The sequence below is a fragment of the Colias croceus genome, chromosome 16, assembly GCF_905220415.1.
Source record: "Colias croceus chromosome 16, ilColCroc2.1".
NCBI classification, from domain to species: Eukaryota; Metazoa; Arthropoda; class Insecta; order Lepidoptera; family Pieridae; genus Colias; species Colias croceus.
The window spans coordinates 7683064-7710616 of NC_059552.1; the positions used below are offsets into that span (position 1 = coordinate 7683064).

The window sequence follows — 27553 nt, forward strand, 5'->3', positions numbered from 1 at the left end:
TCTGGCCGCAGGAAGTGGAGGGAAGCTCTCGGGTGGTGCAGGGTCTTTTTCCCGCTCTAATGCTCTACGGTCGGAGCGGTCCGCTGCTAGCGGAGGTCGGAGACGCTTTTCCGGGAGCAGCCGGTCGCTGATACTATCCAGCCTGGCGCTCACCATTTCACCGACCTGATGCATTATTTCCTTTATCAGGTCGGCCTTAATGATCTAGGTCCTGTCTTAGTGTTATAGATTTCTTATTTTTAATACGATAATATCCAATTAGTGTAGTAATTATAAGCGATCATCTTTTTATTAATTTATTTTAATACTTATCATATTGTGTGAATCATTAATTGTAATTATGCACGTATATAATAATATGTATCAATATGATTTAATTAAGTTATCAAAAAGGGCATAATTACCTACCTAACAAGAGATTAAGGTAGGTATATAGGTACCTATTTATGTTTTTTTTTGTAGTATTAAAGAAAAAAAATTATTTAGATCTACAATAATTATTATATGTCACTTAGCTTTAGATACATTGTTTTTAACCGACTTCAAAAAAAAGGAGGAGGTTATCAATTCGGCCGGTATGTTTTTTTTATGTAATACGTACACCGATTACTCCGAGGTTTCTGAACCGATTTACGTGATTCTTTTTTTGTTCGATGCGGGATGGTGTCGAATTGGTTCCATAAAAATTTTATTCGGATAGGCCCAGTAGTTTTTATTTTATAAGCATTTTTGTCTGTATTTGTAAATATTGCAAGTGCAAGTTTGAAGTCGGTTGTTTTTAACGCAGTTATCACTTGTGTAACCTGATTGATATTAACTTACAACTAACTATATTATTTTCATCTTATTCACAAACTCTTAATCTATCTACACACTAAAATTCAGCAAAATCGCTTCAGTAATTTTTGTGTGAAAGAGCATCAAACATCGTTACATTGTACAATCTTTAGGACTTATAATATTAGTATAATTAGTAGTATTACAAGCTTTTTGTAAACATTACCTGTTGTAACAAAAAACATTCTATTATGTTCTTTAGTAGGTATGATACTTGTAATTAGCCTTAAACACTACAATGTTTGTGTCATTACATTACAATGTTATACATCATTATATCTTGTATAATTAACTAGGTAGTACAATTAATAAATTTATTATAATATAAACTAGTTGTGACCAATCCACCAAAAACTTTGTCTCCCTACGTCAACTGTTTAAGAATTGATTTAGTTAGGTATGTATGGTAGGTATCTTAAACATTTAAATTTATCCTAAAAAGTCTGCTCAAAGCAAGTAAAACCTGGGCGTATGGCTAGTGATGTGCAAATACATGTGACGCCACGAAGGTGCATATACCTATAGTAGGTACACAGTAGGTATATATCATGATAGATATATGTTATAGTATTGAAACAATACTACATTTAAAAACAAAACACGATCAAAGGTCGATTTGGTATAAAGCCACAATTAAACAACTTATTTGCATGTATTAATAATTAAATGTATACCGTATACTTACATTTAATTTTTGAAAACGAATTTACAAAGCAACTTGCACCTTCCTTCAGCAAAGAACCACACACAGCACAACCTAGATTTAATATGTACCTATAGCTCATACATCAATTGATCACACTTTTATCAAAAAGCTTGTCAGTTGTCCGTATACCTAATTGCAAAAGTGTGAAAGACTAAAAGTTTCAGTAGGTATGAAAGAGTCACGTTAATAATTTTGAAGGAAATAACATTTCAGGGAATACCGTGACTTTATGAAAGTGATGGCGCTAGACGACCTAGTATCTATAGCTGTCTATCTTCCCAAACTGGAATAAGTACTGCTTTAAGATAGTACGGGACTCATCGTTCAACAAAATTATCTCACACACGTGTACACATTTCACTTGACGTATTACACTGACGTCATCTTAACGAGGTGACAATCACAAACGCTAACGCACCTATTCATTACCCTTCTATCCATAAACAACGTATTAAAAAGCATGGAATTAAAGCCACTAATTCATACAATTTAAGTTTATTGACAGGTTTAGTGGTCGGGCGAGCCACACACGCGCCGGTCCGGGATTCAATTTAAAAAGTGGAATGAGATAAAAATAAATAAGTCGCGAGAGACACTTATGTTTAGAGTCGCTCGTAAAGATAGGGTTAACTGCCACGGTGTTGCGGGACAAAACATACCATAAAGTGACCGGTTGTAGTGATGTGCGCATGTCGATAGTTTTTACTTTTATCCGTTTTAAATTGTGTGAGTTTTAAAGTATAAACTATTGCGATTTGATTGAAAGCGTGGAAATAATATTAATAGAATGAATGTCAAATATGATTATTTTTTTTAAGTAGAAAATTATGGGTGGAACAAGGAGAAATTATTTTTATTCGAAGAAATTATGCAGATTTTTATATTATAACGTAAAGTTGTGTACCTAACCTACGTTTAAATCAAATAAAAGATTAAAAAATGGAAAATATTTCACTAGATACAACTATAATATACTTGTACATTCATATATTATACTTTAAATAGTAAGATCATGCAAATCAGCTGATTAATTCATAACATATAATATCGAATATCTCTTATAAATTGTGTTCTATCGTGTTAAACACATATTTAGACTAAAGATAACAATCAGACGAAAATAAAGAGAAAGATTTGGTGAAAAACATGAATATTATAAATACTTTTCATGCAAATCAAAAGATGATATCTTTCTGCTATTTATGCGTCTAAAGATAACATGTTATTGTTAAAGCTTTCAAACGTATTAAGATATAAACCTTCTATGATAGCTCGGATTCCGTTGAAATGTAGTATTATCAGATTAATAAAAACGTTTTGCCCGTTAGCATATTATCGCATTTTTGAGAATGCCTACATTCTTTAGGATTTTATATACAGTTAGGTGGATATTATTTTATGAAATCGTATTATTTTACCTATATAAGAATTTTATTTTTGTATTTATGGTAGATACTAGATATTATTATAACTTTCGATCATAAATCAAACTCACTGTGAATTGACAAAATCTCATTCCTCATTTACGCCTTTATTTTATGGTACCTCTTGTATTTATTTCAAGTATAAAAATATGAAATTATTATCGATCGTGGTCACACATCACTAAACTCAGGTGTCAACTGAATCGGGATAGTCGTTCACGGACGCGAGCATTTAAGTCAAAAGGAGCGCATTTCACAGAACCTTGTCAAAGCAACACCAATAAAGGTCTAAGTACATTTCACATCATGACTCACGAGTGTTTACAATGACAAGGTCCCAACTCCAACAGCGGGAGGTCCACCTGTTAATAAAGTGGATTTGTCGACATCAAAATAACAGTTTATGACCATCACTAATGCAGCGCAACGATTTACAATTATTGAGTTTGAAATAAAGTATAGAAAATAAATAAAAACTATGTTTGACTTCACAATATCTAAATCTAGACGTCTAGGTATGTGTGCCTTAATAACAATCACCTTACTGACTGTACAAACTTTATCCTGGTGATAAAACAATAAAAATTACACCCATAATTCATTAGTCAACATTCAAACAGTATTGTGCCATTCAATAAACTTTCCGTGATCACCATTCATAAGCCAATAAATTTGGACGGAATTAAATTGACCGAATCTAACAAATTTATTCAAAATTATCGACTAGTTTCCGAGATATTACTGAAAAGATAGCCGAGTTCGTGACCCGGACGGCGCCACGCGTGATAAGAAATGTAAAATTTCCTCTAAATTATTAAATAAGAGCGATTTTATTCGCTCGCTAAGAACTCGCCGCAGTTTTAGATAAAGAGGCGCCTGTAGCCTGTTTTATGTTCACGGTAGACAGGATATTGAAGCGATATCGCTTGCGAAATTTCTTTTGGAATTAATGACTGACGAACCGAAATGAAAAGCGATCACATTTTATTTCATACGGATTGAACGCAATACTTTTAGTTATTAGAAATATCTTTAGAGATAAGACACGATTTATATTTATTAAATATTCGGTAGGTATTCAAGCAATGTGATATGATTTCATCGCTAATTCATCATCATACTAATTCATTTCAATAATCGTACCAAATATCAAACAACCAAATAGTTTTGAGCGTAAAGTTCACGTCGATATCACTTTGCATAGTGTGTAAATGTAGCGAAAATATCGGATAAATGTTGTTGTAATCCTAATAAATAATGTATGTACATAATATGTCCGGGTTTTTTCGGACAATAAAATAGTTTTGACGCCATTTAAAAGCTTTGTCTTTATTAGTATTAAAAGTGTACCTATCAACATTTTTGCATAATGAATTGCGCATTCCTAATCTATTACCTAAATAAACTAAAAAAATATTTATGTGAAATACTTAAATGATTTTATGTGAAACTGTACGCTTAAAAATCAACAATAAAAAAAAAACGATTTTTGATACAAAATTTTAATAATCAACCATTACTTACCTACGTATTTTTGCTTATAAAAAATCACAATACTAAGTTAGTTTATACTAAGATTAAGTTCTTCAATTCTTACCTACATAAAAAAACTTTCTTTCACTCTTTCATTTGTTTTCATACACACGAATCCAAAAGATCAATACACCCTACATAATACATAATATTATAAGGTATACCTATAACATTGTTACTTTTCAACTGTATAGGGTCATGCAAGGTGAGTGGTGCACTGTACAGGTCAAGGCTGGTCTTTGGGACCATACGGTATAAGAGGAATTATCTCCGCATGTACGTGAAGGGTTAAATTCAAGCACTGTTTAGATAAAAACAGGTAAATACAATACCTAATTAATTGTTGTTTTGGTTTCTCTAGTTCTTTATAATAGACCTCATGTGGGTTAGGTAATTTTTTTAGTTGAGTGCCTAAGTTTATGTAATCTAAGATTAATATAATTATACATACCTACCAATTCTGGGTAAAGTTAGCTAGCTACTATAGGTAGGTAGTTACTATTCTGTGGTAAAATGCTTGCTAAATTATTTTATTACCTAGCTGTCAAAAATCCAGCTTCAAATTATAAAACAAAAATTAAAATAGGTACCTAAGTATGTACCTAGATCAATTATTATTAAAGCCCTACTTACGATATACCTATGTAACATTTCAGAAATTTTAATTTCATTGAAATATGTTGTACCTAATTCCGGATTTTTAATTTTTATCTATGAAAACATTAAAAAATAAGTGACACCGGTATTATCTTTCCGACGGACACCGAATCTGGTATGTCCAAACAATTAAAAAATGTTGCTACCACCAAAATAAAGATTTGCATCTAATACAATTGAAAAACATAAATTTAATTATTAAAGTATTTAACTTTTATTTTTTAATTAAAAACGAGTTGATTTGGAAGATACCCGGGAAACTGTGCCATGTTTTGAATTTTCTTATTTTACGCTTGCGTAATTTTTTAATTGCTTTAGAGAAATTACGTAGTCTAAAATAACTACCACACATGCATTCAGAATTCAGATATTTGCATTGTTCAGTTGTTCACGCATATTAAAAATAAAGATATTAGGTACCTATCTATTTACCTAGTCCATTGATTTATTTTTCTTATTGGAAATCCAGAATTAAAATCAGAATTTTGTAAATTTACCTATCTTTAGTGTTTAATAGTCTGTGCAAACATTCATTTCATTAGGTAGCTAGGTAGGTACCAACCTACAAAAATTTTATTCTCAAGTGAAGCTAAAACGGGTTTTAAATCGTATAAAAGTAGAAATAAATAGGAGATAACGTACAATTTCAACCTTAATTTTAATTAGTTGAATATTAAATATTGGCAGTAGGTATATCATGTTGTCAAAGCTTAGTTTCACGGAAAATTAATTAAAAAAGTAACTGTCATTAAATTGGCGCGCACAAGTGAAAGACACTAGGTTCCCAAGATTCATTCAATTTTTTATCTGTAAGGCTATCTCAGTCACTTAGGTAATTACGTTTGAAACCTAACTGGTCATTACCTGCATCAATGTCTAAATAGATACTATATTGAGGGATTTCTTTAATTAGTACTTTAATAAGCGGTTACCTGTGTTATTAGAATGTTGCGTGACAGTTTAGCATAATAGATAAGCTGCTACTTTAGTATGACATTTGTTATTACCTATAGGTATTTACTTTAGTGTTCAATTTAGGTTAACAACTTGTTCAAATTATTCAATGAATCAGGTGTTTCACTTTCAACGCTCAAAGGAACTCTGTTTCTTTAAATTCACGTAAGTACGATTTGATATGTTTCTAATATTTTTAGCGATCAGTTGTAAAGGTACCAGAATACTACCTAGCCTATATAGCCTATTACCTAGGTACCTATTAGGTAGGCATAAAGATGAGAATACTTCTATCATTATATTTTTAATTATTTTTTGCATGCGTAAGTATTTTAGGCAACAGTTAATACCTACCTACCTACCTAAACATAACGATACGGTAAACAATTGAAAATAAATTTAAAAACTGCTAACTAAGTTTTAAAAAGTAGGTTTATAATTAGGTGTAATTTAACCACTTAATAGAAAAAGCTTAGCTGTCTCGCATATTACTACGTCGCAAGATAATCATTTCAAATCACAATTTCTAACACTTATAGTAAGATTATTGTAATTGCAATTCTTGATTCATACGCATTCGACACGGCGAAACCGCTAGCGCTATTTGTATGTAAAATCCATTTTATCTTATTTTAATAAATTACTTGTTTTGCGTCGGCAACAAATTCCTCAATTGACTTATTTGCATAAAAGTGAAGCTCCCCTTATCTTTAGCGGCAGGCAGTTTATGAAAACTTTGTGTTATTGCCACAATTAGCTTCGTTCAAAAGTTAATTGATATTTTTAAGGTTAAGATTGGGTTGTTTGTTTTTCCTTGATTAATACTTTTTTAATTACGCGGTAAATCCGCCACTGGTTTAAAGTTTGGTGATAAGTTTCGTTGGAACTTTTTAATCTCGTATTTTTTAGTACCGCCTTGTATCTTATTAGAATCACAAAACTTATAATTTAAAATCAATAAAAAGGTTCAGATGTTAGGTAATACTTATGTTTTATCTGTTGATTCAATAACGAAAACCTCTCACCATAACTTTTAATTGAATAAATAAAGAGTTTGATAACAGTTATTAAAGTCAGCATTCGATCGTAAATTTGGGAGTAGTTACGTTTAACTCGATAATTGCTGGTAAATGATATTTATCGATTAGTTTTAACGACCGTTTTGTAATTACAGGCTCGGAGACGGAGATGTTTGACCGCGAGTTTGTTTAGTTTGGTCACCCACGGTTTACAGGTTAGGGGTCGGGCGTGCACGGTGTAACACACAGGAGCACAACACTTGAGCACATCACTGTCACTGCCTACATACCCTCACAAGTGAACTGGCCGTAGTGCTTCCCCGAGGACTTGTCTCCGCAAACGACGCACTCCACATTTTGGCCCTTATCCGTCGCGGAGGAGCCGCTCTGCGTCGACGCAGCCTGGCTGGCGGGTGTCGACGGGAGCAATTCGTCTTCGCGCCAAGTGCTGCGGAAGCCGAGTTCCAGAGGCGGGAGGTCGGGGCCTCTCGGAGGGCACAGGCCCGGGCCACCGACCCCTCCGTAAACTAGCGCTCCGTGCGTGATGATGCCGGTTGCGGTCGACGGGTGAGACGCGGTCGCGCGCGTCAAACGTGTGTCAAGGGTCGCGTCTGAGTCGCGACTGAGCGCGGGTCGTGGCAGGCCGCGCCGCTCCGCCATTGGCCCGGTGGCCTGGGGGCAGAGCGAAGGCCCCGCCACCTCCGAACCCCCACTCGGGGGGAAAATCTTTCAGCCGGTACGGTCGGCGCCGAAATGGAACAACCGATTTTGTTTTTATGTTTTGACGGTTTGAAATTAGCTTGCCAATAGTTTGTGGTTTTGTAGTATTGTTATAACAATGGTAACTATTAAAATTATTGTGTTTGTTTTAGTTATTTATTTCGTTTTTCATTCATTATTTGTATTTTTACTTATTTATATCGATAGTTTATATTTATCATGTAATAAGTTTTAAACTTTTACATTTTTAATATTTCGAAAGTAACCTAGTTTATTATTTAACTTAGTTTTACCTAGGTATATCAACGGCTTTAAAATATTTAAGCAATATAAATTTTTATTAATCTAGCAACTGTTTGCTATACTGCTGAATAGGTATTATTAATTATATATTGACATGGGATATTCGTAATTAATTTACCTCAATTAAGTAGGCCTTTCATACAATTTCAAATTAAAATCTCATTTATTTAGGATATTTTTTTTAATTTCAAACAATGTGCATAGTTAATATTTTCAATGAGTAATAAACTCTCATGATATCATATCAAACATTTTTACATAGGTAAATAGCCACCAATTATTTTAAATAAAATACTACATTTATCTGCTGACGGTACCTGAAAATCCTACTTTGTATCAACTTTCCGTCGTCCATATTTCTGCGGTCTCGTAGCTAGCTACCTATATACCGTATTATCATACAACTTCCTTCAAAGCCTTCAGACAGATGTTTCACTCAACTAGTTTTTACACTCGCCTTTGAATAATATGTATTACTACCGTATTTTGTACGGACAGCATAAAAATGTAAATTTGATTTATGTTACGTCTTCAAATGTTCTTTGTGTTTATTACGTAAAATATAATTAATCACAGATAAAGAACTAACATAAAAAACATAAGTACCTACCTACATAATTAAAAAACATTCTCCTTATTAACAAAATTACACACTTTAACAATTTTTTTCATAGGTAGGTACTTACTTACAAAAAAACTTTTTTCACCAACCAAATTTTGCATAGGTACCTCCTTAAAAACCTACCATTAAATCTTTTTTTTTTCTTAAAAAAAAATCCGTAACATACGTAAATGAGCTAGATCAATCTAGATCTGGGCGGTAGGGCGTGGCGCGGCTCGCCACTCCTGCGCACGTCACGCGTCAATCGCCCGCGTATCGGAATGCTAACTAATAAATAGTGTTACGCTTTTGTATTGATGTTATTTTGATACTTCTGTGAGTGAAAAGTTTTATTTTTTGCGAAGAATGGTAGATTGTTAGAGGAGAAAATAAGATTAGGTACCTAGGTACCTACTACCGAGTATGGCTACCTATATTTTTTTATCCTCAGTCAAACTAGGTAGGTAGGTACCTACCTAGTAGGCGAAGCTACTAGATAAATAGATACGTAGTTACATTTCCTGGCATTATGGCAAAGATTACTAAATACTTAAATAGTAAATAGTAACTGTATAGGTTAGTCAGATTTTTTTAGCAAGAAATCTTGAGCATCGTATTTGTAGGTACCTATTATCTATGTTATTGTAGGTAGGTAGATATGTTATTTATAATATGGTAAGTGGGTTTGCTTCGTAGGTTTTGGATTTAATTAGGTATTAACGCTATAAATGAGAGCAAACTTCATAAAATGTTCAAATGAGCTTTTTTGTATTTTAAGATTGTAAATAGGTATTCTAATTAGAACCTTAAAACAGATTACCTACCTACTTAGGATATATTGTAGACTGTAGGTAGGTAGGTAGGTAGGTACTTAGAGATACTCTAGAAGATACTCTTTTAATAATTTAATATAATTTTAGTATCCTTCACATTAATTTTAATAGGTAGGTACAACAATCTCATATAATTATTAGGTACCTACATATCTACCTATAGGTAACCTACAAAACACAAAAGTTCAGGCTATTTTTATAACGCGATAAATCTTAACATTACATAACCTCTTATCTCAAAAGCATTACAGAAGCAATTACATTTTTATCATAACATTATCTTCATGAAACAATTAGAAAAGAAATGACCACAACATTACTATTAAAAATTCTCTAGAACAGTTATTTTATAGGAATAAGAGATGTCCAGTCTTTACTTGATTGAAGATTATGAAGAATTTCAAATAAAAAACAATGCAACTGTCCTGAATGTTAATTAACATTTCTTTTGTTATACAAAAAAATAGCTGTAGCTGTTATCATGTGATCTAGTTTGGACTTTTTAGTAAGAATGCTTAAACAAGTTTGTAGGTTTGTTAAAAATAATGGGATAGCTGACCAAAAAGTATCTAAGTACCTACCTAACTAGGTACCCAGTAGAAGCCATAATTTTTATATTTCATTTTTTATAATTAGGTACAGATTAATATCTAACAACCTATTTAAAGAATCTTTCAGGAAATGCCTCCTGTGAATGCCATGAACTAAAAAATAATTAACAATAATTATTTATAAATGATTAAAAGAAGACTATAAAATCAATAGGACAACTAGTAGGTCTATGACAGCTAGAACTTTCAGACATGCCAACTAACCTACTTATAATAAAACAAAAGAACATCTTCCAAAAACCTAAATACATGTTCCTGAAGCGAAAAGTTTTTAATAATTGGAAGGTGAAAGAGCGGGGGTGAGGCCGGTCAGGTCGACCCGCCCCCTGGGTGAAACATCCAAGATTCAGACTGGGGAAATTATGCTACGTATATCTTAATTTTGTACTGTTTTTATGCTACGTAGGCACTAGGCACCTATATCTTAATTTTCTAGTGTACTTAGTACTGTAGTTGTGATGATGGGTGGTAATGTTATTACCTACCTAAAGTTTCATATAGGTACATACCTATAATATAAGGTTTTATCTTAAACATTCCTAGCGGCCTGTCTTAGGTACCTAGTAGGTAATATGTAATATTTTAGCAGAATGTAACTTTATTACCCATCTAGGAATTTGGAATATAAAAAATCGGCTCTTAAATCAAAAATAATTATCTTATTTTTGATTTAAGAGCCGATTTTTCAATCCCTGGTTAAATTTTATCCATCCAATAAAGTATTACACGTACCTACATATTAAAATGTCACCTGTAACCTGTCAAATACGGACAATTACAATACATTTTTGAAATGGTAGTTCAATACGTTACTGATTACTCGAAGAATAAGTTTTAACCAAGGATTTAAAAATCAGCCCTAAGAGTAGGTAGTTAGAATAAAAACAAAATTGACAACCCTATGCTCTTATTTTATCTAGCTACCTAATTACCTACTTATCTTTTCCTACCTATCTTTATTGATACTTTGTGAACGATTGACTCTACAAAAATCGGCAAAGTTGTTCCTTCAGTTATGAACTATAGATAGTTAGGTAATAAGACGTCACTAAAACCCGAAATTTATAGTTAGGTACAAAACTAGTATAAACAGATTTAGGTATTAGATATCTACCTATAACTTGATTATTCTCTTATCTACTACACTACATATAATACAACATACCAAACTTACCACACTAAATCTCCAAAGGTGAAGCCAGATTCACAGTCACTAAGAACTTAGTAACAACTGAACATTGATCGTCTGTACCTCCCCCCACCCAGTAATTGAGTGTTAGTAACTAGCTTGAAGATATTCATTCTCTTTAGGTCTTTACCTATAGCTCACTAAATTAAGTCCATAGAGCTTTAAAAGGAATTGGTACTGATTTAGTTATCGATTTTCAGTTGTAAATTGTTGAATTGTGTAGAATAAATCCTGCTTTAAATCCGTTAAAGTATTTTTTGTATTTTTATGCATAGTTTAGTTGATAATAATATTATTTCGACAGATATTAGAAGGTATCCCTATATGATATCGGTTGTTATATAATATCTAACATCCATACTTTAATATTATAAATGCGAAAGTAACTCTGTCTGTCTGTCTGTTACTCAATCACGCCTTAACTACTGAACCAATTTGCATGAAATTTGGTATAGAGATACTTTGATACCCGTGAAAGGACATAGGATAGGTTTTATCCCGGAAATCATACGGGAACGGGTTTTCTTTGAAAACGCGAGCGGAAAGCTAGTATTGTATAGGTATAAGTAGGTAGGTGCCCGTAGATAAAGTAATGAGCAATATATTGTTTTAATATCCCTCAGTCTTAAATAAAAATAATTAGGTAAGTAGGTAGGTATATAACTACATAAATAAACCAGAAGATTTGTAATTTGCATACCTACCTACCACCTACACATACCTGATACTGTGCATGTTGTTGAATAAATAGGTACCTATATTATGATTTATTTTTATTTAAGCTTCATATTTAAAATCAAAGTACTTATACATAAAAACGCAGTCAATAAATAAACCTATTACAGACTACAGTTAATTCACAATCTGCGTATTAATACCCCAAGTGAGTCGACAGTCTTTTTGCAACAGACGATCTTAATTTATCTGGCCATCGACAAACATACAGACAGGACAACAAGCGAGTGATTTACAGTACACTCCTTTTATTGAGATCGATAACTTTTGTTTCAATACCTGATTGATTTATATCAGTCTCTTTGATGTGGATGACTTTTACATTCTTGCTATTTGCAAATGTGTTGGTTTGATCAATGTAATTAGTGGATAAATGTGTATTTACTTTAGTTATAAATTACAAATTAGCCGGTTAATTGTTGAAGAGGCTTAAAGAAGTATAGGTACCTATTTATGAGTTATAATATTATATTCTAAGTCAAAAATAGTTTGGAGAATCCAAAAGTGCACGCCTCATAATCTCATCCTTTACAATAAAATTGATTATTTATAAAGAGTACACTATAAAATATAAAAAAGAAATAAAATAAAACAGTTGGAAAAGTAAAGAAAGCGGTACCGTAATAATTGAGCTATTTTTCTTGTGGCCCCACCTAGATGTGAAACTGCGCAGGTTTAAGGGACTGACTACCAACTTATTTTTTTAAGCCTTGGCTTATAGTATAAAGAATCGAGTTTATAATGGTGAATTTTGAGTACACTATAAATATAAAAAAAAAATAAAGAATATAATATATAGATATACTAAAATTATGGAGAACAGTCGATATTTTTTTTTGTTTATTTAATAACAATTAAACCACATCGAATCAGACCCTGAAAAATGAAAGGGTTCTATTCCTGAGCATACTCAAGCGTAAGAGAAAAAAAAAGACTCGATTAGTAAAGTATTTCGGTCGCTATCGTGTTAACAAGAAAATCCTCCGCACATACAGACACACGGACGTCCAAGGCAGAACTTTTTTAAACTGTTTTTTAACTAGTTTAAATAACAAAAATGACATCAAAAATATCATGAATGTTAAAAATAGTGTTTTTTCTTAATATGTGTGTGTATGTAGGTATTATCTTACAAGTGCAATGTATGATACATAAAGACATTTTAAGTTTGAAAAATCAGATGTTTTGCGCGAAGTGACAGTAGTACCCACCTCAACGCTTCGCTTATGAGGCGTGCAAAAAACTGTGCACTATCTTAGTAATTTATAGAGAATTTCGTGTATTTCCAGATTCAAAATTCATCTAGTCGCAAAGAATTTTCTATTTGTATGATAATTACAGTCAGTTGGACCCCAGTCATCACTGAGCCCAGCCAATACCTTAATAGTTACGTTATTTATTATATTTTTCTGTTAAAAATACAGACCGTACAGTTCTATTTAGTTGTCTATTGATTAAAAATTCTCTTAAATAAAATACATAATCTTTTAAATAGGGGGCATTGTCCATACGCAAATTTTTATTCCAATTGTTTTATTCGTAATAAGTATCTAAGTATTTACGTAAAGCACACCTGTTTCGTAAAAAGTATTAGAAAAATAAGAAAGAGTCTTCAGGAAATCTATAATTATATTACTAAACTAAGATACAGGCTCGGCCTAGTTTAGACGATAATGTCCATAGTTTTAAGTATTGTGTTTATATAAATTGAGTGGCATACACAGTGTAATTGAAGGTATGGATAAATAAAGATTTTTATTATTTTTATTATTAAACTATCCAATACTTACAAAGAAGTACACATTAGAGTCGTAAAGACAAATTTCTGCGAGATACTCTGTCCATATACCTAACCTATTTTTCTCAGATAACCCGGCGGGGTTATCAAGGCAGCGCTCTATATGTGATATCTCGAATGGCTTCCCGATGTCTTCGTTATTGTATGTTTTAATATTTCGTATTTTATGTATTGTGAGTGTGGATTTGTTAGGTTTTTAGGTATAGTCCCGATTTTGGCACAAATTGTATTTAAGCTGTACATTTTCATTTTGTTATGTTAAAGCTTCTGATATATTGCTTAATATTTGAATCTTTAGTTTTAAATAGGTACAATTATTCGCTATTTTCTTTTTAGTAAAATAAAGCATTAAACTGTACTGAACATATCCGTGCATTTTCATTGAACATAATATGTATTAATAACGATAAATTCCACGGCAAATAACATTGAACCAAGCATGAAAAAAATATAAAAATTTTGCACGAATATTAAAACGGGATTCGTAAAATTTCATCGAAACTGGCCCTCGATACACGGTCGGTCAGAGGCGGGCAACCAGTGGTGCCGCTCGGATGCGCTCATGCGATTTCATGCATCAACGCCTGCAACGATTTCGACGCCGAATTTCATTGATTGACCGAAAATACGCTCGAAAAACCCACAGCTAACCGATTTTTATTCGCCGACACTGTGATTTTTAATGTTTTATGCAATTCCGTTATAATCAAGCTGTATATTAACATAGATATATATATAGTATATACTTATATTAAAAATCACAAATCTTCCCTAACCATTCTAATAAAACATCGCTCCGTGATTTACATCGCGTTGCCGCGTTGTCTCTTTGTGCGGAGGCGACCAATTGTGCAGAACCCCTGCCTGATCACTTAATTGACTACACGGTGAGAGCTTTTTGGATCCATCATTCATCGAGAGCGTTACTATGAGCTTGTGTACCATCCATTGACGGTTGCACATGAGCTGCAGAATCAGCTACTGTAAATGACAGTAATGTATAACTATGGTAGGGAAAAACCGAGATTAAAGGTAATAAACGAGATCCGATGATATCGGATTAAAGTGCAGTGAAAATCAGATTTGTTGGCAAGTGATAGGATTGTGTGGCAGCGTTTAATGCTACTTAGTCTGAGCGATTAAGTGAGGGACGCCGACAAGGTTGCGTTACGCGTGGTTTGATCACAAAGACCGCTACGTGGGTGTTATGGGATTACACTTCCCTTTGACGAGCGTTTATTAATAGCGGCTTTACTGTAAACAAAGTATTTCAGGTTATAGGTTTGGAGAGATTGATATTGATGATCGTCGCGTATGAAGCGCTGATGATGTGCCTGCTGACCGAATTTCGGCTACTGATGCTAGTTAAAATGTTAAAGCAGAATTTAGAAATGTGGTAGGTACTAGGTAGTGAAGGTGACACAGGAAGATGTGTTTATAATCCTACCATCGAATAGAACTTATATACCATGTTTATGACAATTACCAAAACATAATATAATATGATCTTTAATCTATTTGAATGAAACCTCAACTATCATTTAGATTGGAGTTTATGTGAGCCAGAGAAAATGATAGTCACAATCTAATAACTGATTACCTCGATAAGTCTACCTATAGATTCAAACATGCAAACGTACCTAAATATTATCAATTGAAAATTACGAACCAATACCATCATAAGGAGCAATCAATTTCCACAGAAGAATCAAATAAGAATCGATACAAATCAGCTAAAACAATAAAAATATGGACCGTATTTAGATATTAATCACGGGCAAAAGTCAGATAAGCTGAAATCGATGAGTGATCGCCCTTGACAGCGTTATATTTCCCTCAGGAGCCTGATCAATATTTAATCACTGGACCCTCGCCGGCCGCCTTCAATAGATTCAGAACCAGATAAATACTCTAAGGTATAACAGCTATAACTTTCTGAGTAAAGGACTAAATTTTGGATAGGTATCTCGACATAATATACCACTTATAATATTCAAAGAAATAGAAATAGATATAACAGGACCAGATAACTACTCTAAGGTACCTATATCGACTATAACTTTCTTTAGTAAGGATAAGATTTTGAATAGCGATTACGACATAATACCACCTTTAATCAGACAAATAGAAATAGAAATATGTACTTTTTATTTGCCATGAAAAAACAGTTATATATAGATACCTTAACAATATAAAACAAAGAAACAAAAACAGCAGAAGTGGCAAATGAACTCCCCGTCAGCAAATCAACAACTATTCATAAAAATGTATTTGCACTGATTTTCAGAGGAGACCTCGTAACTGTATTTGTCTGTCTATAGTCTATACTCTATATCTATCAATATTCATACAAATGTATGAATTTCTCAACATTTTTCCTCTGTGAGGTTGCGTCTCTGATAGGAGCGTGACCTACCTATTTACCTAATATATCCATTTATGTATAAGTAGGTATTTGTATAGGTTTTTCATAATTCTCTATACCTGTAGAATTATATTTTTAAAAACTGTAAATCTGAACTTTCGATCGCAATCTACAACCTACGCATAACCTACGATTACCTTTTCGTCTAATAAATTACATAATACTTACTTTGATCAATGAATATCTTTTGGAATACCCTTCCACCTGACTGACAAAAGTGCTCATATATAAAAAATCGAGTTTTACAATGTTAAAGTTCGAGATGATTCTTTATATTTTCTTACAATTTAACCCCAAAACGGCACGTGGTAAGGGGTAAAGAGGCTTTGTTAACCCTACATTCTTCTATCAGTGATGCTGTGATTGTATCAATGAATCCTTTTGTTCGATGTTTTGACAGAGATTTAACAGGATTTAGATATAGAATTTGGTGTCGTTGGGTTTTTTGTAAAAAGCACGCGTGAAAGTGGGTAAAAAAGTGGTGTCATGATTGATATAGAATCTACCCATTTGAAAATTATTATTTTTTATACCTAGGTAAGTACTAATATTTTATGCCTACTACCAAAAATTTTGATCCGTGTATGTTGTATTTTAATATTCCTTATTTGTAGCACACTATGACACTAGCTGATCCACGCAATTTCGTCTGCTCTCAAAAGGAATATTTTTACTACGTTTCACTGCTCTACCGCTCGCTAGACGGATATACCTAGTTCTCCTAGAGAAATTGTTGGTTTCAGCTCATCAAATGCTTGATATAACACAAAAAAAATTAGCTGGTAGTTCCAGTAAACATAATAATATTAATATAGGTAGATTAATTAGGTACTTAATAAAATTAAGTTAAAGATTGAGCGAGAGTAGGTATGAATAATTGTAAAAACAAAAAATGTCATCTCTATAAAAATACATATGTATCTAAAATTCTATTGTAAAAAACTTTTCTAAGACGCTTCTGATTCCGTTTTCAAGATTAGCATTATTCTCATCACGTCATAAAGTTGTTTACGGAAGGCCCAATAATAAAAAAACTTTAACAATAAACCCAATCAGGCGATGTAAAACTTCTTCAGAATGGTATTAATTTTCAATGAGATTATTTACAAATCCTCGATTCCTATCACCGGCCTAGCTGTCAATGTTGTCACAAAATATTAAAATGAGATAAAAAATGCTTAAAAGCAAAAAAAGCTACAATGTGGGCTAATTTTCGCTCTCAATACGCACTTTGTGTGTAAGCATCGGGGCGTTTTACAAATTAATACATACAATTCGGACATGTAAAAAAACTGAGACGACCGTTGCCTTTTGTTGTATTTTTTTCCTATTATTTATGGTGTAAAAATTGGGTTACTTAACGGGAGCGTTCGGCTTTTGTGCGAAATCTCAAGAAAAATGTAAAATAAAAAAGGCGGGATTTTTTGATCGCGTGGTTGGGAGTAAACAACTATTAACGTTAAAAGTTATTGATAGTTTGATAAGTAAGTATTATTAATGATGAAATTTTGTTATGTTATTACACTTAGCGCGCTGCATATTTTAAAAACAATTCAATTGATTGTAACTTCTTAATTTCAAGAAAAATTTCTAATTTAACATTAGTATCTAATAATTACATTAGATAATTCCCAATATTATAAGGAATAACGTTATGTCTTAGCTTTAGCTTATTAAAAGTTTCTATAATTATGTCAAAAAAAATTGCAGAAGTAGTTATACACACTACTACTTACTGAAACATTTTGAACGACTCAAAAGTAAAAAAAAAACGTTTAACATATTTTTTTACGCCAAAATAATTTGTACGATTCCAGAAGCTTTAACGGCCGCGATAATTCAGTTTCAGAAACCGTCACACACATTGTGAACAAGACAAACAGATAGACACGCTTTTTTCAAAACTAGATTTCAACCGTTCACCGCTCAAGGGGTCCCAGAGGTCGCGGGTCACCAGCGTCTTTTGCTGTAAAGAAAAAAGTCGTTAAACCTGTACAAAAAGCGTTTCAAAAAAGGGGCTTCGTCCAATATTGTGAATATTGATGAAGAAAGAAATCTGGTTTTCGGAATCGCCTATATATCGTAGTTTTATTCAAACCATGTGTGGTCCCACGGTAAGGTACCACGTGTTCGATGTTCCCAACACTGGAAGAATCGACTTGATTCGTTACAGAAATTAGCATGTACAGCTATAGTCATATCATATTTCCTCACTATGTATTTGATAAACGTATATAATTTACAAAAGGTACAACTTACAACATACTCTAAGATGCTTGAATAAAGGATGTCGTATAAAAAGTAGGGGATCTTTTTATCTTAACAAAAGGCACGTGGTACATTACAGAATCCTTACGATTGTACCCTTTTGGTGAAGGGATAAAGGGATTGAGATAAACTGTTGGATGGAAGGTGGTAGGATTGATCCCGGCACGCGTTTAAGGGTTAGTTAGGGTTGGATGCTGCGCGTAAGCACACGACGAAAACTTTTGTAATAAGCGGTTTTATACATTTTAAGATCCCTTTACATATAAAATTGACACTGTATTTATTAGACTTTTAAAGGGTTGAAGCCATGTTGAAGCCTTGACATGTTTTATAGTGATATTGTAAGCATTTTCAAGATGTGTAAGTTATTTTAAAAGTAAATCCATGACGAAACATGACCAGGTATAAAAATATCGATTCAGTAAGCGATTGTATGCAAATGATGTTGTTTTAATTATTTTGTAAGAAACAAAGAGACTAATGCCCGGTTCCTATATTTGAAAAACGATCCGTTTTAGTTACGAATAGTAGTATAATTAACCAAGCGTAAGCGAAAATCGTTCCTATAAAAAACGTCTCGTCAAGCAACTTACCGACGGCTTCCTACTAACGGATGGGAGGGTTACTATTAACGAACGGTAAGCATATTGTATGGAGAAGACAGTTTATCGCGTTCCTATAAATATTTTTAATGTCAATATGCTGTCAAAGTTACGATTCGTATAGCATTTTGTTTACCCGTCGATTTCGGGCGGTTAAATTCTTACTATTTCATTGTTTCCGCTTCAATATCGAAATGTGGAGTTCAGATAGTGATAGAGAAGTGTTTAATATTATATCGAATTTCGGAAGAAGATAGTGGGCGTGAAAGAGTATATATTATAGAGAAGGAGTGGATTTTTTTGCGACCCTGGATTCTCACGAATTTCAATTGAGATTTCGACTTGATAAAGAATCTGTTGAACAATTACTTCTTGAAATTTATCCAGACGTACGAATAAAAGGAGCCAGGTTAGTTTAATGGAGGCATTAATATTATACCAAACACGTCTAACCTTATTACATACCTAATTTATGTTGTCATTTCAGGAATCATGGGGTATCTCCATAACATCAATTACTGTTGACGCTGAGGTTCTATGCTTTAGGCACAATATCGATATCAGTGGCAGACCTATTTCCCTTGGTCACGGCATCACGCGTGAACGGGTGGACCGATTTCGATAATTATTTTTTTATAATGTTCCTTGAAGTACGAGGATGGATATTATGGAAAGAAAACATAAACATGTACCAAGGGCGAAGCCGGGGCGGACCACTAGTATATATATGTGTCTATGTTTGCAATGTAGAAATCAATTTTTTAAACATTGTATTGTAAATAATAAAAAATAAATAAAAGTACATAATAAAATGGAATAAAAGTTTTATTTCTTTATAACTATGTTTAATTTTACATAGTAATATGTAACTACATAATATATGCCAAAGAACTGTCCTGTGATTGTTACGCGACAACCCTCCATCGATTATCATCTTCTATATTATATTCCTTAACGCTATAATAGGCTCTCTGAACTAAATACATTTTTTACATAAGATTTACATTTAGCACTACCTAACAAATTCTTTTTCTACCGTGTGTCTAGATATATTGCTTAATAATATACAAAAATTAATTAGTTATTGTGTGTTCAGTATTTCAAGGGCGAAGCCGGGGCGGACCACTAATATATTTATATGTATGTCTATGTTTGCAATGTAGAAATCAATTTTTTAAACATTGTATTGTAAATAATAAAAAATAAATAAAAGTACATAATAAAATGGAATAAAAGTTTTATTTCTTTATTACAGTTTAATTTTACATAGTAATATGTAACTACATACCTAATATATGCCAAAGAACTGTCCTGTGATTCTTACACTACAACCCTCCATCGATTATCATCTTCTATATTATATTCCTGAACGCTGTAATAGGCTCTCTGAACTAAATACATTTTTTACATAAGATTTACATTTAGCACTACCTAACAAATTCTTTTTCTACCGTGTGTCTAGATATATTGCTTAATAATATACAAAAATTAATTAGTTATTGTGTGTTCAGTATTTCAATTATTGTGTGTTCAGTATTTCAATTATTTCTTCATAATATTTGTCCATCATCCTTATTATGGTTGAATTTTTTGGCTGAAAATAAAAAGTTTTCCTGGTAGGTATTTGACCAATTTTTGCATTAAATGTGTTGGTCAACGAAGTCCAACATTCATCCTTTAATTTATTCGTAGAAGCATTAGTCTCCTTACTGGTTATAATAATTGAGCAATCTCGTCTTTACTCATAGCCTTCTTCGATTTCTGTAACAGAAATATATGTTTGACTTTAAAAGTGTCCGAAGCAAAAAGTAAGCGGCAGACGATTTTAAAGAAGAAATATAAAGGCGTACTTACCGGCGTAATATCCATTTTTAATAAATATATAAACAGTGGTCGTTGTATTGTTATTCTTTAATTATAAAACTTGACAATGAATCATCAATCAACAATGAATGACAATAATTTGACAACTGACAAGCAATGCACGCGTGCGCGAGAAAAACGTTCCGTTTTTGCTTTCTGTGTAACGCAAAAGGTTGTTTAGAAGGAAAATTATCACGCAGATGTCTACAAATATATAGTTCTTTAGTATTAGTTCTTTATTTATAAGAAACTTTATTCTTAAAGTTTATAATTCGGCTGTATATTTAACTTATTTTGTCCTGAATTTTGTGTTATTTTAATTTCAATTTGGCTTATAACGAAACGCACATCTGTGAAGTGTGAGTGAAGAGGGCTCGGTATTTTTATGACCAACGGATGTCCGTCGATAGCACGTCAAGAAATAAAATTGTGGAACGGTAATAACGACTCGTAGTTAGTTCTAGAAAAACGGATAGTAGCTTTGATACTATGACGTTCCGTTGAATATAGGAACCGGGCATTAGGGCACAAGATGTTAAAATATACAACGTCATTGCTTTATATATCACTGATTTGTAGCTTGTATTAGAAAATTCAAAAAATATAGCATGTATGTACTTACGTACCTATGTATTTTTTATGAAATTCTCAATATGATTTTTTCAGTTAAATTCATTCAATTATATATTAAAGCATTTAACGCAGTTTGGTGTTGTTATTGTCTTTTGTGGGTAACGTTTATAACAAATTATTCATGTAATGATGTACCTACGTTGATTAAAGAAAATGTGTGAAAAGTACCTGAAGGCATTTAGCATAATTACGCTAGTAATTTAGTACGTTTATTATTTTAATTTAATTTATTGTAAGAATGTTTTTTATAATTTTAAAAGGTAACAATATTTGCTGTCCCACCTAATATTTCAATTATCAGCTCTAGTTCAAGTTATTAATAAAATGTCAAAAAGAAATATGCTAAGATAAAATTGAGTTAACACCTCGAAGATAATCTTTCACGGGAAAACAAAAAAATGTTCGCATTTGCGGGACACGCAAAAAATATTCACAAAAAGTGGCAGTAAATTTGTCAAGATGATCTTCACAACATTGTTTTTGTGAAATTCCACACGAATTAAAGTGACGGACTTCGTTATTCCTGTAGATAATATAGCGTGTTTATTTTTAAATAAAACAAATAAAATATAGAAATAAATAAAATAACGATAATCTTCATAATATTATGTAGGTAGGTAAATGTTGGAAATTGAAGACGTTTCTATTAAAATCAATATTTTAGCATGACGCAGGTGTAGGTATTATTTAAATCACCATAATATAGACTGATAATTGTATTTAATTTAGTAGTGCTTTTATATCATCTTATTCATCATATTATGTAACTAACTACTAAGTATAGTTACGGTAGCAGGTAGGTATTCTTTTAAATTTGACTTACGAACTTCAAACTTGTAGAGATCGCTCGATAAATGGTCATGACTCATGGTAGTATAATTTTTATTTTTTTTCAGTGTATTTACATATTATATAGTATTTATTTATAACATTAGTATGTAAATCTGTACAGTTATCACAGTGTACGGGACCTGAACCCAATTATGCTAAACAACACACGTCGCAGCAATCATCTGACCTCTGGGACACATAATTTGTTGTCATTATACCTAACTTCATTGTTCTAATTTAGACATAAACAGATTTATTTAGCGAGCCATATAATGATGATAAATTAGATATGAACTCGAATATATTGCAAAACAGAGTAATTATCTGATCTTTGGTTTATGTGCTTATGATTTCATTTGAAAACATTCTAAAGGTCTACGTATTGCATTTTTGTACATTTTTATTTTTAGATTAGCACGTATCTACGTAAAAGTAATTTAAATACAGTTAGTCATGGATATGAAACAGGCATTTCGTAGAACCAGAAGTTATAAAAATTTGAATGACTAAGTACCTAGGTAGTTTTTTTGTGGGTTGTGAAGTTCTTACCTACCACAAATATTGACATGATTTTAAAAGATCAACTATGGAGTATCTTGCCGGTTCTTCGGTTCTTCTCCGTAGATACCTGCTTTCCGAATCGGTGGTAAATGTTAAAAATATATTATGTCGATTCAAAAGTGCTTCTTGGAGAATCCTAATTTTATAAATAAATGTTTGAGTTTGAACGTCAAAGTATTTAGAAATTAAAGACTTGATAATGGATTTTAAACGTGATTTTTTTCTTTATTATACCTTATATTTAGCCCTACTTGATACTAATAGTCCTTACCTTTTACCCTTTGGTAGAATAAATGTGTGTGTTTACATTTACTTACAAAAATAATTAATTAACAGCCAAGCAGTCACAGCAGGCAAGACGGCTAATTACCTCCCACAAAAAGGGAACAGTACAATACATATCTGGTAAATCTGAATATTAATCAATCAACTAAACCTCAAGGGCATGCTCCCTTTATCACAATGGGCCAAACAATATTTGTATGAATATAATGGCATATCAATTTTTGTTAGGGCGCTTAGAGACGATAGGATCGGAGCGTTTAAAAAACTAAGTAGGTACATAGCAATAATATCTATAGCTTGATATTATGACTAGCTGTACCTCGCGGTTTTACCCGCGTGTTTCCACTCCTGTTGGTCTTAGCGTGATGATAATATTTAGCCTTCCTCGATAAAGGGGCTATCTAACATAAAAATAATTTTTCAAATCGGACCAGTAGTTCCTGAGGTTAGCGCGTTCAAACAAACAAACTCTTCAGCTTTATAATATTAAAGTATAGATTAGACAAAAGATTCCGTTCATATCTATATTTTTCTTTTATGGTTTACGGTAGGTAGGTTTTACTGGAAGTTTATATTGTTTTAATTTAATATCAAGAAAATCTCTTTATTTCACGTGGGTTAATAATGCTTATAAAAAGGTTAAATAAAACTTCAACAAATCTGTACCTATTCTAATATATTTTCATCTCAAAATTGTAGCATCTACTTATATTTAGAACTAACTACTATCTCTAAGCTACTATCAAATTCAAAACCCCATTTAAAACGCTCATACATGAACGGCTTAAAGTTTCCAAAATCTTCCAAACTATACGAGTAAATATTAATTATTCTGGTGCACAATTCGGATACTTGAGCAAAATTACCTTATCTACCATCAGGTCGTTGGTTATGCCACTCATCGCGTGGGTTTCAATACAAATGTAGGGTAAGCAAATAAAATAATACAGTTTTTATTACCATCAATAGTATTTGATGCTAAATTCATAAATATAAAAGTATAAAAAAAAATTAAGCAATCCACCTCTCTTCTTGTTTTCATGTGTGTATGGTTTTTGTTACAAAATATGACCACATTTTATATTCTAACGTATAAAATGACTTCTTCTAATCTTACCATCTCATTTTCATATGAACGTCTTATAAAAGCTAAAATACATTTATATCGGCGCTCTTTAAGTTTAAGTATATCAAACACTTATTTTTCATAAAAATACAAACAAGGAAAATATTATTTTCCATGCCAACCCTACCGCCGGGGGTGTAATGCACCCACCATTGTGGCTAGGTTATCAAACACATCTAGACTTTTGTTACCAACGAAATCAGAGACCGTATCGACGGGATTATTAATATTGGGGTCTCTTTCACCCGATGCTTTTGCTAATCTCTATTTTAACGACAAAAAATGTTGAGTGGTAACGAAATCAGAAACATTCGTTTATCTAACGTATTTGACGCATTATTTTAAAATGTTGTAAAATGCCCTTCGGTTTTTAGATATTTTCAAGATAAACTGTATTTTCTTTTATATCGTACGAAATAAATGTCCAGTTTTATCGGAACTAATCCGCATCACTTCCGAAATATATTCGCAACAATAAAATGTCGTCCAGATTCCTTTGAATAATTTCAAAAAATTTAATTCACCCGTCATGGGAACTGTCGGCGACTTCACGGTTAACTAATAAGGGATTTGGTCCGAATGTTCCAAATTTAAAAAGGACATTTCGATTCGTGACGCGATAAATCGATAAGTGACATGTGTTTTGAATACGGAATAACTTTATTTTTTTTTTTTGACCGAGGGGCGAAGGCAATTATGTTTAGAGCCGGTGAAAGAAGTTTGTAGCAAGGAGGTTGGACAATAGATCCGCGCACCTTGACCGGTCGTGTGCAAGCACTGTTTGCTCAGAAAATGCGATCTTATCGTATTCTTTTGTGACGGTCATCGCTTCAATTTGGCCAATGTTTATATTTAGGATCGAATGTCTGCATATTTTAAAATATCTTGTTTGGAAAGGCCAAAAGTAATGCGGTTATTATATTTTGTAATAAGCATTTAGAATGTAAGATTTTAATAACAATGAATAAACTTATACTTGAATCACTTGCTTAGTACACACTACATACCTACTAATGTAATTTCCTATTTTGTTATAGGTATGTATTATATTTCTGTCCATATTTAAATAATCGTTCCCAGTGACTAAATTAGTTTAATTCTTATACTAATTAATGTGTACATACGTTAATCATATAAAATATAAATGTTGACATTTAAAAGCTGTCTTTTCAAATAAAAAAATCTGCATAACTAGGTACCGGAATTTATTCACGCACTAATTTTACAAGCCACTGCTCCTTAAAATCTCAATCACCCTACTTTTTAAATAAAACTTTTTTGCGCGCATCTTTTGTGACTGGCCATAAATATTTAATCTGTGGAAAAAAAATGTTTTCTCAACCACTCACGGAGTGTTATACAAATTAAAAAAAAAACCGAATGACCACTAACAAGCTCTATTTTTGTAGCGAGCAACTCTCACGCCTTTAGCGTAAATAGAACTTTTTATTGTAACATCTGTCCACTCGGATTATGGTCGATTTGTTCTTTGGAAATAAATGTATAAAATTTTATGTTTGGAAAAGATTGTTCAGAATTAACGGCTATGAATCAAATAAATATTTTGAGTAGGTAGTCAAGCATGAGGTAAGTAGGCCCTTTTTTTTAACGTTGGGAAATGCATTTACGCATCAGCCTCTGCAGTTTTCCTGCGTGAGGGGGTATGTGGGACTCGCGAAAAGCCATACCCACTAAAACCCAACGGTGGCCACCGATCACCTTCGGCGGCAGGGGTTAACAGCCAGGCCTTGTACCCCCGCCGCCTACGTAATGAATGCCGCAGCTTGGCGACTCACCCGCGCCCATAAGGTGGCAATAGACGTCGGTGAGGTAAGTAGGTCCTAAAGATCTTATTTCTAATAATTCCAAACATAAAGGAAACATAAGGTGTAATTAAAATGATGGTTTTAAAATGAACTATGAGTGTTGAGTGAAACAAGTTTTATTGTTATATTTATCGATCTTTTTAATAAATTATTCCCCATTTCGACCTAATAGATTTCCAAAGTACCGGCTCAAAAATATTTTCAAGATAATTTGGAGAATTATCTCCGTAGGTACTCAACAATAGACAAGATCGAAATTATCAAAAATCTAGAACACCTCAATGCCTTCTCAATGCACATCAGATCATCTTCACAGCAACAATCAATAAAAAAAAACGATCTACAAATTTGACATAACCGCGTCATATTTGCCAAAATACCATGAGTAGTAAAATGAGGTATCGTAAAATATTGCGTCAATATTACCCCTATCCATCAAAGAGGGCACAAGGGAGGATGTTGACAAAAAATTTACGAGATTAATATTTACAAAGTGGACCCCAATAACTTGCTCTTTCTCCCTGTAATATTCTGCTTAAGTTCTGCTTATTTTCATCCATATTTTAAGAGAATTCTAGCCTATTTAGGAACGAAATTCCATCGTTAAAACTAACTATCAAGCTACTTTATTTTTTATTAAATCAAATTTAATTGTGCTCTTACTTCTGGTCTGTAGCGAAATTGGGAAAGGAGGAAAGATTGATTTATTTTCGGTGCCATTTAATTTAAAAACTTTTATCATTCAAATCCTCTTTTTATCTCATGTGAAGCCAGAACAAGCGACTACATACTACATAGTAACTAATTCTGTAAGCTCTAAAAGGGCTGATAGACGTACGAACTTTAAAGTCGCGGTTTTAAAGTTCGCGTACTTACTCGGCTCGCGGCGGTGACAGACGTGCGAGCCAAGGCGGGCTTCGAGTAAAATTTCAAACATGTTGGATCGTCAACGAACTTACTCGACGGTTTTTAAGTACGCGTACTTGGGGTGACACACGAGCGAAAAAGGTCGTCGAGCCACAAGTTCGCGTACTTACTCGTACGTCTATCAGCCCTTTAACAGAGCAGGAATACGCAAGCATGCAACGCAAGCATGCAACGCAAGCAGTAATGCTTGCATAGGTATTCCAATAATAATTAGTTCCATAATTGCGATTTTTGTATACTTGACAATAATTATTCTAATAACATAATGTTTGATACACTTTTTTTA

At 32.6% G+C, this 27553-nt stretch overlaps 2 protein-coding genes across 3 annotated transcripts in view; both read right to left on the bottom strand.

The window, feature by feature from the left end:
- Positions 1–1606, bottom strand: part of LOC123698354 (steroid receptor seven-up, isoforms B/C) — a 70949-nt gene extending 69343 nt beyond the window's left edge. For both annotated transcript variants that reach the window (XM_045644957.1, XM_045644956.1), the window contains exon 1: positions 1523–1606. The gene's annotated coding sequence lies outside the window, so the exon portion shown is untranslated. The remainder of the gene's footprint in view (positions 1–1522) is intronic.
- Positions 1607–7412: 5806 nt separating this feature from the next.
- LOC123698715 (steroid receptor seven-up, isoforms B/C-like) lies at positions 7413–7790 on the bottom strand. The gene has a single exon (XM_045645467.1). It carries the CDS (start codon positions 7788–7790, stop codon positions 7413–7415), a length of 378 nt encoding a protein of 125 aa, XP_045501423.1.
- Between the last annotated feature and the right edge of the window lie 19763 nt (positions 7791–27553).

Bases quoted from the DNA above. Each gene is read 5' to 3' on its own strand.
- LOC123698715 (XM_045645467.1), bottom strand. From the start codon at position 7,790: ATGGCGGAGCGGCGCGGCCTGCCACGACCCGCGCTCAGTCGCGACTCA.